This window comes from Rhineura floridana, chromosome 14 (genome assembly GCF_030035675.1).
Source record: "Rhineura floridana isolate rRhiFlo1 chromosome 14, rRhiFlo1.hap2, whole genome shotgun sequence".
NCBI lineage: Eukaryota > Metazoa > Chordata > Lepidosauria > Squamata > Rhineuridae > Rhineura > Rhineura floridana.
In genome coordinates, this window is record NC_084493.1 from 13573704 (window position 1) to 13585452 (window position 11749).

At 47.7% G+C, this 11749-nt stretch overlaps 1 protein-coding gene across 2 annotated transcripts in view; it reads left to right on the plus strand.

Annotated features, from left to right (window-relative positions):
• TM6SF1 (transmembrane 6 superfamily member 1) overlaps positions 1-11749 on the plus strand; it is a 33743-nt gene continuing 21994 nt past the window's right edge. The window contains exons 1-3 of one of the 2 annotated variants that reach the window (XM_061595926.1): positions 1-597; positions 7897-8000; positions 9477-9574. In XM_061595926.1, coding sequence (XP_061451910.1) covers positions 506-597; positions 7897-8000; positions 9477-9574 — 294 coding nt within the window. In that variant the 5' untranslated portion in view covers positions 1-505. Of the gene's footprint in view, positions 598-1599; positions 1761-7896; positions 8001-9476; positions 9575-11749 lie in introns of those variants that run through there. The other variant, XM_061595927.1, reaches the window with a different exon arrangement.

The following is an 11749-nucleotide window of genomic DNA, read 5'->3' on the forward strand; positions in this document are numbered from 1 at the left end:
GGAGCAGGGAAGAGGAGGAGCGGCGGCAGCGGAGGCGGGATGACCCCGCCGATGGGCGCCCTTTGGCGCTGGCTCAGCCGCGGCGCAGTACAATAGGCGGCGAGCCGTGAGCTGTCGGGCAGGCTGCGTGGAATGAATGCGAGCGGGCTGGAGCGCTCGTCGGCTTGGCGCTCGCTCGGCCGTCGGCGCAGCGAGCGGACGACAGGGGGCGGCTCCAGGTTCCGCGGCAGCGTGATCGGCCTCGGCCAGCTGGGCACAGCCTTCGCCTAGGAAGGGAGGGAGCCGCGGACTGCTGCTGCTGCTGCTGCCGCCTCTCCTGCGCGTATGGAGCCTCCCAGCAGGAAACTGTGAAGGGTGACCCAGGCAGGCAGGCGGGCGGGCGGAGTCCCCAAGGCACAATGTCGGACGCGGCGCTTGGCTGAGCCCCGCCGCGAAGGCAAGGCGAGGCGACAGGCGTGCCCTGAGAGGGAAGGAGCGAGCGTGCGAGCGGGATTCAGCCGCTGGGATGAGCGCCTCGGCTGCCACCGGCGTCTTCGTCTTGTCCCTCTCAGCCATCCCCGTCACCTACCTCTTCAACACGGTGGCCGCCACCGGCGGGTGAGCGAGCGAGGGCAAGCGGATGCGGGCGCGCCGAGCCACGACCGTTTTTACACGCGCAGCGGGTTGCGTGCACGTGTGAACGCGGGTTGTGGCAGGAGAGAACGCACATGACAGACTTATTTATTTATCTGGGGGGCAAGGGCGGCGAAGAGCGCTTCTGGGAGGGAGAGAGGCAGACGTTTTCATGATTGCTCGGGGTGTCCTGTTTTAAATGTTCCCAACGTTGCTGCATACCGCCCTGATGTTTCTGAGCGAGGGCGGGGTATATCAAGACTTTTATAAAGAAATGAATTGGAAATAAACAAACTTTGCCCCACGCATGTTACATTTCTGGAAGGAAAAGAAAGGTAGGGTGGAGGGGGGGTGAGGGTAAACTACTTTTCTTTGGGGGTCTATTTTCTCCTCTCCTCTCATCCCGGGTTTCATCTACGAAAGAGGTCAGTTGGGAAAACCAGAGGGTGAGGTCCTATGCGTGCTTTGGAGAAATTCTGAGTCTACCTGCGAAGGATCCAGTTGCGTGGTTTCGGTCCCATGCACACAGACTTGGGGAGTAAAACATGTTGGACTGGCTTATGAGCACAGGATTGCGCTGAACAGGCTTGTGCTGCTTAAATTAGCTTTTGGTTTCTATCACTCTATAAACCTGAATGCAAAACCTCCAGTGGCTTCAGTATAAGTTGAAGTTTCCTGGCGTGTTCCCCCATGCAATCTATTCTGCAGTGGAGGCTGCTCCATTGCACCAGTGGGACACCGTCCCACCAACCTCTTCCTGCCCTCAGCCAACCCACACCTGCCTGCCTTCTTACTTACAGCCTGTACAGGGGGTGGCCCTGGCTGTCAGCTTCCCCTTCCTCCTGAGTCTGGGAAGGAAGACAATGGGGACAAAACCCTAGAATGAGTTGGCTCTGCCTGTCATTGGCTCTGGCTCCACCAACAGTTGGGCTCCCTGCCTTCCGTCCTACCAATCCCAAAAGGCATCAACCACCACTGCTATCCTGTCCTATTGGCACATCACATAGGACAAACTCCTGACGAGCTCTAAGGGAATGTTAGTTTGTTTTGTTGTTGTTATGTGCCTTCAAGTTGATTACGACTTATGGCGGCCCTATGAATCAATGACCTCCAAGAGCATCTGTCGTGAACTACCCTGTTCAGATCTTGTAAGTTCAGGTCTGTGGCTTCCTTTATGGAATGAATCTATCTCTTGTTGGGTTGTTTGGCCTTCCTCTTTTTCTACTCCCTTCTGTTTTTCCCAGCATTATTGTCTTTTCTAGTGAATCATGTCTTCTCATGATGTGTCCAAAGTTTAATAACTTCCGTTTCATCATTTTAACTTCTAGTGATAGTTCTGGTTTAGTTTGTTCTAGCACCCAATTATTTGCCTTTTTTGCAGTCCATGGTATGCACAAAGCTCTCCTCCAACACCACATTTCAAATGAGCTGATTTTTCTCTTATCCGCTTTTTTAAGCCCCAGTGAATTTCAGTAGGACCTACTTCTGAGTAGGCATGGCTAGGACTGCACTGTAGGTCAGCCAATCCTGGCTCCTTGATGTCTGCACCTGTATGATAAGATGGGCGTCATAGTCACACAAAGATTTCTAGGTGTACATTTTGAATAGCTTATGTGTGTACATCTGAAAGATATAGTAGATGAAGAGGCTTCATGCCTCAGGTCTGAGAGCATTGCAGCAAGTGTCTTTTCTGCTCTTTGTACTTCATGCAGTTTTGATCGCACAGAATGCAGCCTTTAGTTCAGCCAAGGGCCGTGCAGGAAGGTAAATCCGAAGGTGCATTAGAATTGCTAATTTGCTGTACGTGTTCCCTGTGAACGTATTTGCTCTTGTGTTAAGTGTGCTGTTGCCATAACATTTTATACCAGCATGTGGGCTAGGTGGGTGAGGACATGCATACTTGTGCATGAACTGGAGTTGTGCAATTTAACACATGAAAACTTAAGACATGACAATAGTTACCACTGATAGGTGCTTTTGGAGTGGTCAGAATGTTTTTGTTACTAAGGAAAGGGCAGCTTTAGGAACGTAGGCAGCGGCCTTCTGCTGAGTCAGACCATTGGTCCCTCTTGTTCAGGATTGCCCATGCTGACTGACAGTGGCTGTCCAGGATTTCAGACATAGGACATTCCCAGCCCTACCTGCTATAGACTGCACCTGGGACGTTCTGCCACTGAGCTGTGGTCCTTCCTTCCTTGTTATCCCATGTTGCAGATGTGAGGCTGAGAGATGGTGGTGGCATGCCTCAAACCATCGCTTAGTGTGAGTTAAACCAGTGACTCTCCTGGCTTGTGTTCTTAGGATATAACCCTATGCACACTTACCCAAGAGTAATCCTCATTAAATGTAATGAGACAAGCTTGCTTCTGAGTAAATGTGCACAGGTTTGCCTTTTTAGCCACTGTGCAAACTATTGCAAGTCATCAAAGATTCCTGGTTAATAACTAGGGATGGAAGGATCTGTCTGTTTTGATTCTCTCCCTTTCTCATTTTCCAATCTTAAATTCAGTTCTCTACATTTCTGCAGCAGTCTGCGGTTTTTTTTAAAAAAAGAATTCTCATGAAAATTCTCCACCATGAATTTCTCCAAATAAACACATTTTTGTAGGCAGTTCTGACAATGGTACACGTTTTTGGAAGCCATTTCTCATCATTTCATGCCTTTTTGCATGTTGCTTTCACTTGTGTATTCATTTTAAAGCACACTTTCCCCTAATATATGCATGTTTGTAAATGTAGTTTAGCTGGCGAACTGCATCCCAAAATTCTAATAAATACAAATTTCAAAGGATGGCTGTGTTTTGGTTTTCACATTGTTTTGGAAATCACAGATTTGATAAATTCTGCTTGAAATGCGAACCGAATCAAAATTCTCACCTGTCTGTATTAATAACTTCTATTAATAACAACCCTTCTGTTGGCTTTGCTGGAAACGTTCTGAATATTCCCCCGCCCCCCAGCTTTTTCCTAAGGTTGTGAAGTCATAAAGATCTGCATCCGCCTTTCCATTTTAAAATAGTTCTGTTCTGCTTTTTATCCCAAATGAACAAAATTCTGATGTGCACAAATTGCAGGAGACGAGCTCAGTTGGTGCCTTGAAAGTATCCACAAGCATCCTCATAAGAAAAAGCAATATCCTTTATTGCCGAAACACATGGAGGAATGCTCTTTTTTCAAGGGATGCAGCCTTTACAAGTGAAATGAGGAAAAGCCTCTCATCTAAGTAATCAGCTGGAAAGCCTCCCCTGTGTAAAAGTCAAAGACGTTAAACCTGCTTATTCCCTCCTCGAAACGATGACTGAGGCTGCAGTCCTAACCCCACTTACCTGGGGCTAAGTCCCATTGAATTCAGTAGGACTTATTTCTGAGTAGACATGGTTAGAATTCTGATGCAAGGCTGAAGTCCTATACACACTTCCCTTGGAATAAGTTCAGTTGAACTCAGTGGGGATTCCTTCTCGTGTATAAAGCTGCAGTCCTAAACAAGCACAGCACCATCTTATATATGTCTGCTCAGAAATAGGTCCTGCTGAATTCAGCAGTGCCGTGTTCTACCTCCACTGTGGGGGTCATATGCCTTTGAATGGCGGTTGGTGGAAACTGCAGGAGGGGAGAGTGCTCTTGCACTTGGGTTCTGCTTCAGGCCTTCCCAAAGGCATCTGATTGACCACCGTGAGAACAGGATGCTGGACTAGATGCGCCGCTGTCCTGATCCGGCAGGGCTCTGACACATTACTATGTTCTCCGATATAAGTGGGTGTAGATTGCAGCCATACCTGGGAATGAGACTGAACACAGTGGGACTTAACCTCTGATGTGTAAGTATGCATAGGGTTGTGCTGTAAACACATGAGTGTGTTCAGACCCTCTAGGAATAAAACTCTCTCTTCTTACACAGTTTCTTTTCCTGCATGTTGTTGCACAGCTGTTTGATCCTTCTTGTTAACTTCATTAGTGTGTGGAAATGCCTTGAACTATGTTTTTTTAGCCTTCCTAGGTATTACAGGGTTATAGAGTTGCAGATATTTGCAAAAAAAAACATGGTCAGTCTCTGCAGAAACTGCCTCTGGAGAGAGCCCAGTGGGCACATAGCAGAGCAAACTGTTGGCTGCTTGCATAATCTGTGGTGGTATTTTTAGAAGCTGCACTCTGCTGCCTGCAAGGGACATTGTGTGGAGAGTGGAACAACAATAGCTACCAGCTGCCTTCTCGAGAGGAAATGCCAGGGGCTTCATTTATCAAAAGAAAAGTACCAGTGCCTAGGCATGTTTTGAAGGCAAACACCTTCTGACCTACAGAGCCACACCATACATTTGAGCCGCTTCCAAAGCACATTTAAAGCACATGACTTCCACAAAGAGTTCTGGGAACTGTAGTTTTCCCTTCACAGAGCTACAGCTTCCCAGCTCCCTTAACAAACTACAGTCCCTATGATTCTTTGTAGCTTTAAAGAAAGGCCTGCCTGCATGCCAGTGAAATGTAACAACCACCAAATGAAGCAGGCTACCTCCTCTCTGGAGACATGACTGTTTTGGTGAGAAAAAGGAAGTGACAGCTCAAGTGTGTTTCCTAACGAGTTTTGAGCCATTCCTTTTGGCCATCCATCCTTAGAATGCTAACCTGCATTTGCAGAAAGAAAGTCAAACGAGCCTTCAAAACAGTGTTATTATGTGTTGAAGCTGCCATTATATGTGCCAAATCCTGTTGAACCCTGGGAATGGAGAAAATGCCCTAGAATCTAGGGTCTAGAAGATGCACGTGGACTCCTTGCGTATACATATTGTGCTGGGGATTATCAGTAGCACAGATTGAGCTGCTTTTCAGGGATGTTTGTTCACTATTGCCTATCTACGGTAATGGGCTGGATGAGGGCCAATAAACTGAAACTCAGTCTAGGAAAGACAGAGGCGCTGCTGTTAGTAGAAAGTTCCTCTGCCAGGATAAAAGGTTTTCAACCAGTAGTGGATGCGGACACACAAGTGGTCTCTGTGGCACGGAGTGCCATTCACAAGTGGATGGCCCACCTATGCTCCATCTAGAGAGAGATAGCCTGACTTTAGTAGTCTATGCCAGGTGTGGGGGAATCTTCGGCCCTCCAGATGTTGGTGAACGACAACTCCTGTCATTCCTGGCCATTGGTCGTGCATGCTGGGGCTGATGGGTGCTGTAGTTCAACAACATCTGGAGGACCAAAGATCCTGGTCTATGCTCTGGTAAGCTCTAGGCTAGATTACTGCAATGTATTATATGTGGGGCTGCCTTCGAAGATGATCCACAAGCTGCAGCTAGAATTCAGTGGATTGTTGTGACCAGACAGTCTGAACGTATAACATCAATTCCGGATTTGTTGCACTGGCTACCAGGTCATTTTCACCCCCAATTCCAAGTGATGGTTTTATTCTACAAATCCTTTTGCAGCTTGGGAGTGCAATACCTGTCATGAGTCCCATAGAGTGGCCTTGGAGTGATGTGGAAGAGATGGGATGGGACTTGGGAGAGGGTCCTAGAGACTTGCAGCCAGAGGGTACTGAGGCTGAAGGCTTCAATGCCGTTAACAGTGACAGCTCTGCCCCCATAGTTCCACTTACAACTGATGATACGATGCCCAATCAGGAGGTGGCTTCTGCCCCTCCCCTTCACTTCTTTGTTCACACCGCCACCCGCACTGTGCACCCCTCCTCCTGAGGAGGAGGACCTCGCAGAAGTGTCTCACCGCCCTCGCCAAGGACCCATAGGCTCGCATGCGTTCCCATTCTGTGACACCTTCCTTACACAAGTAGCACAAGCCTTCCCACACTTACTTAAGGGTTGCAAGGGGGGTGTCTGATTGTTGCGGCATCTCCGCTTTGTGCAGTCGTGCCTAGTTATGCATTCTAGAGATGCTGAATCCTCAGTAACCTGTAATCTGATTCATGAAGCGCTCTGAACCAAAATTTTCCATTAAACCTATTAAAGAGAAGCCCCCCTTCGCATCAGAGTCTGACTTCAGTAAGCCGGACAATACCTTGCAGAATTCCTCAACATGAGTCTACAGTGATACCTCAGTTAACAAAGTACATGCATTCCTGGACATGACTTCTTTAACAGAAACTTTGGTACCCGAGGTAGAAATAACATTGAAAGAATAGGGAGAGGTTCCTACACCACAAAGAAGAGGAGCAGTTCACCATATTTCAGCAAACTTTTTATTCACAACTAACAATATGCATGTGTGAAATGAAACAGCCAACTCGGGTAAGCCTTGCATACAGACCACTTGAAGGCTTCTTCCAAAACGCATCCAGGGATGCCTGCCTTGCCTTTTTTCTTTTATCATGTAGCATCTTGCTATAGCAATCTAAACCTTTGAGTACAGTTCTCCTCTCTGTGCACTCGAGCAGGCAGGCAAGGGGCAGCCGCCGCAGCCGCCATCATGTGCTTGATGTCTCTCTCTCTGTGCCATCCTCCCCTACACTTGAGCAGGCACTTCTTCAGTAAATGGTGTTCCCAGGGCACCTGAAGCATTGTTTACTGTGAGGCACCTGCGCCACCTGGCAAGGAGTGCCATTCCAGCCATGCATGAGAGAGCTGCCTGCAGCAGCCACAATCCAGTAGACAAGGAGCCACATTCTGACTATGTCAGAGTGTGAGCTCCCCCATGTCCCACACACCCCAAAAAAACTTTGTTAAAAGAAGTTTCTTTCCTGGATGATTTGTTAACTGAGGTATTACTGTATCTGGGCCCTGAAGTTGCCATCAGAGGCCTTCCTCTAGGTGCCCTCTTTGAGAGATGCTTAGAGGGTGATGACAAGAGAGAGCCTTCTCAGTTGTGCTTGTGGAACACTCTCCCCAGCAAGGTTCAGTGTGGATGTTAACAACTTTCAGGCCCCAGGCAGGTATGTCCTCTTCACTGAGGTGATTCTAAATTCTTGTAAACCACTTACAATCACATGATATATAACATTTGTTAAATAAAATAAATGATAATTGGTGGTTTGTTGCTATTCTCTTCAATTTTTATATATTTTATAAGGATATATTTTATACCCTAAGTCAGCTTGATATTATGTTAGTGGTAGGCATCTCATAAATGGAATTAATAATGGTGTCCATCTTTTCATGGAAGAACCACTGATCAGCTTTCGACAAATACTAGGATTTGGTGAAATGCGCAATTTGGAAAACAACAATGACACAACATTGAGTGAAGCCACATTTTCTGATGTGGTTTTGCTTGAGAAATTTGAGATACCATTGAGACAATGTTTCTCTCTCTTGCTCTCCCTCTTGTTTTGATAACTGCAGCTCCTGGGTCATCGTCACAGCCGGATTGATGATTCTGATCTTAGTGGGTCTAGCAGCCCGATTTCTGGTGAAAAGAAAACCCCCACGAGACCCATTGTTCTATGGTATGTAGTGGTACCCTGCAAATAAGTAAGCGTATCTCATATATAACTTGTTGCAGTTGGAGATGAATGCTGGCAGACACTGAACTTTAATAATCCCTTTTGAAGGAGCACAATCACACTGAGGCTCTCGTTTTAAGAAAACAATAAACTGGCATTTATTAAATCAAATACATGTTGATAGGATAGATCCCTAGTTCTGGCTAACTAAGGTAGAGATGCAACAAGGCATGCTTGCTCCTACATCTCAAGAGTAGAGAGATCCAAAGGGTCTCCTCTACAAGGGAGGAGTGGAAGAAGAGAGAGGGAGTAGAAACTGAGATCAGCAACCTTAAGAGCATCAGTCTAGATCTGGAAGGTAGAACAACATAGGAAGCATGTCTAGGAAGCATGGAGGTTCCTCTCTCTGTCTACTCTTTCCATGCAGACACATTAGCCTTTAGTGCAAGCTGAGTTGCACCCCAACACCTCCAACATAACTAAGGATATTACTGTGGCTTTACTTAGATTTAATGAGAAACTATGGTTTCCACTGTAAGAACAAATTGTTCTTACAATTTATTCCTTGTGCTTATGTACTCCCTGTTGTCCTCCTTTTGTGGCCACAGGGAGGAGAAGGCATGCTTCTGCTTTAGATTTCAAAATGAACCACAGTTGCCTGTCCTTGAGGAAGTTGGATTGTTTTCAAACTGTAGCTTAAAGCAAGAATGGGGAACTTGTGGGCCTCCAGATGTTGTTGGACTCCAGCTCCCATTAGCTCCAGCAAGTATGGCCAATGGTGATGGGTGATGAGAGCTGCCATCCAGCAACATCTGGAGGGCCACAGGTTTCCCATCCCTGTTTTAAAGAAGCAAAAAGTTCACTGAGTTCAGATGTCACACCTGAAGATCACGAGAGAGGAGCTGGGAGCATGCAAACCCGAGGCTCTTTGTGGCTCATTTTTGCAGTGGGAAATCATGGTTTCCTGTTTAATTTCACCCTTCAATGTATAGCTAAGCATGGATAGCGTGTTCAGTTTGACCAAGTCCCTAACTAAAATGTTAGGATAGGAAAAAGTTGCATGATATAAATAAATATTGCATTTGTGTCCCAAGGAGCTCAAGGCAGTTTGTTGCATAACAGCCATCTCTGTGATGTAGGATGGTTTGCGAAATCTTCAGCCTACGGATACAGTGTGAGCTTTATGCCTGAAGGAGGAGCCATACTCATAGCCAAAAACCTGCACCAGCCTGGGGCCCTCCAGATGTTGTGGGACTCCAGCTCCCATCAGCCCCAGGTGCCATGGCCAACAGTCAGGGATGATGGGAGCTCGAGTCTGACAATGTCTGGAGGGTATCAAGATGGGGAAGGCTAGCCGATGCCACACTGGCTGTCGAATTGGGTGGGCTGCTGCAAGTGTTCAGCTAAAACAAAAAGCATTCTTAATTTAGAGACGTAATTAATGCCTTCATTTCTCCTTTTTCTTTTGCATTGCCGCAGTCTATGCCGTATTTGCTTTCACTAGCGTTGTGAATTTGATCACTGGGCTTGAACATGATGGAATCATAGATGGATTCATGACCTATTATTTGAAAGAGGTAGGCGGTGTGCGTCATTAAGGCTTCAGCAGACTGGGGTGTGTGTGTGATTGGAACTCGGGGGTGAAGCTGGGCTCCGAAGAGGCTCCCAGCAAGGGAATGTATGGTTGTGTGTCTTTGGTGCTGGTTGAGCAGCTGATAACACAATTTGCTTACATTAACAAAGCTGTACAGCAAGGATGGGGAACCTCAGGCCTGGGGCCAAGTGCGGCCCTCATGCTCTCTCTATGTGGCCCTTGGGACTTTCCTTTGGACACATCAGCTCTGCTGTGCACCTTTTTCGATGGCTTTTGCCTGGCCGAAATATGTCTTGAACTCTGATAATGCTTCTTGCTTGCCTGGATGGGGAATAGATTGGGGTATATGAGTGTGCGTGAAAACAACCTACTGCGCAAAGGACAAATTCACATTAGTTGCTCTGCTCACTTTTGCCTTTGGCCCTGCCTGCCATTGGCATGTGGGCCCCGGATGGCTTGTGCCGATGAGAATGTGACCGCCCGGCTGTAAAGTGCATTGACCTCTATGATTTAGCACTTTGTGGTTTGTTCGAATGAGGGACTGACGTCGCTCTGCATTTAAATAGTATCTTTGGGTAGGATCCTAAATCCATTAAAGTACTTGCGAGACTTCAGTGAGAGGACGCGCTCCTTTCCAATACCTGGCATTCTACTTGCATTTCTTTGCAAGTAACGTTGTTCCTAACGGACTTGTACATGAAGCAAAGCTGAAACTGTGTCTGCCCAAAGGCAAAGAGACTTGCACAGAGTTCAGTAGGATTTGAGTCATTAGGCATAATTATTTGATCTGTTTTCACAGAACTTTGTAAAAATGTGGCAATACCCATGGCAAATAATGAAATGCCTGTTCTTTCATCCAGGCAGAGCAATGATAATGCTTTGTCTTCAGTCATACAGTGCTTTTTAGAGTGCCCAAAGCAGTGACGGGGCTGACTCTCAGCTTCCCCCTCCGAGAGTGGGATGCAGTCAGCCTGCTTGACTGTGGGAACCTGCGGGGCACCTGGCTGGGAAACGTCAGGTGAAGCAGACGGCGCCTCTGCTGTGGGTGCAGGCAATGAGGGTGTGTCAAACAGAACAGTCTCCAAAGGGGCAATCTCTGACAGTCCTGGTTGCACTTCAATGTGGGGGCCAGGATCGGAGGGCATCAAGGTGTCAGTGGCTGGGATTTGCGTGCTCTGTGGACTATCCCTGCTACTTGTCTCCTCTCACAACTCATCCTCACGGTCCTCAATATCAGAGTCTGGTGCCTCGAAACCTCCCCTCCCAACCTGGGCCGCAACAATACATGGCTTTCTCTTCCCATCATCCCTCATTTTGTCCTCGCAACAATCCTGTGAGGTAGATTTGCCGAGAGACGGTGACTGACCCAGTCAGGTTCATGGCAGAAAGGTGGATTTGACCCTGGGATTACCCAGGGCATCTTCTACTGATGCTCGTCCTCAGTCTTCACCATTCTGGTGCCCTCCAGATGTCCTGTACAGTGGAGGCTGGTCCATTTGGGTGAATGGGGTGCTTTCCCACCAACCTCAGTCTGCTGTCAGCCAGCCCCCACCTGCCTGCCTTCTTTCTTTCAACCAGTCCAAGGGGTGGCACTGCCAGCTTCCTCCTCCTTGATCCCAGTATTGCCCCTTGCACAACTCATCAGGGAGGTGGATGAGCTCTGCCTGTCATTGGCCCTGACTCCATGTACTCTTGGTCTCCGTGCCTTCTACCCCTCTAGTCCCAATGATCACCATTCAGAACTGGTTCTGGACCGCAGCTCCCATCAGCAGTGCTTGCTGGGGCTGATGGGAGTTGTAGTTCAGAATACCTGGAAGGCACCAGCTTAACAAAGGCTGCTCTAACATCTTTGTGCATGCCCGATCTCATCTGATCTCAGAAGCTAAGCAGAGTCAGGCGTGGTTAGTACTTGGATGGGAGACCGCAAAATTGCTCTCACCAGTAAGAGTCTTCTCAGTGGCTGACTCGCCTCCTTTCACTCTGATTGGCTCCAATCAGCAAAAAAGGACAAAAGCTCTTCTCAGTGGTTAACATGCTCCCTTTTCCATGCTGATTGGCTCATACGTAAGGACCTGGCTGGGACTCTGCTCCGAAGAAGTAACGGGATTATGACCCCTCCATGACCCCGGATGACTACACCCCTGGTTGTGTTCCTGGC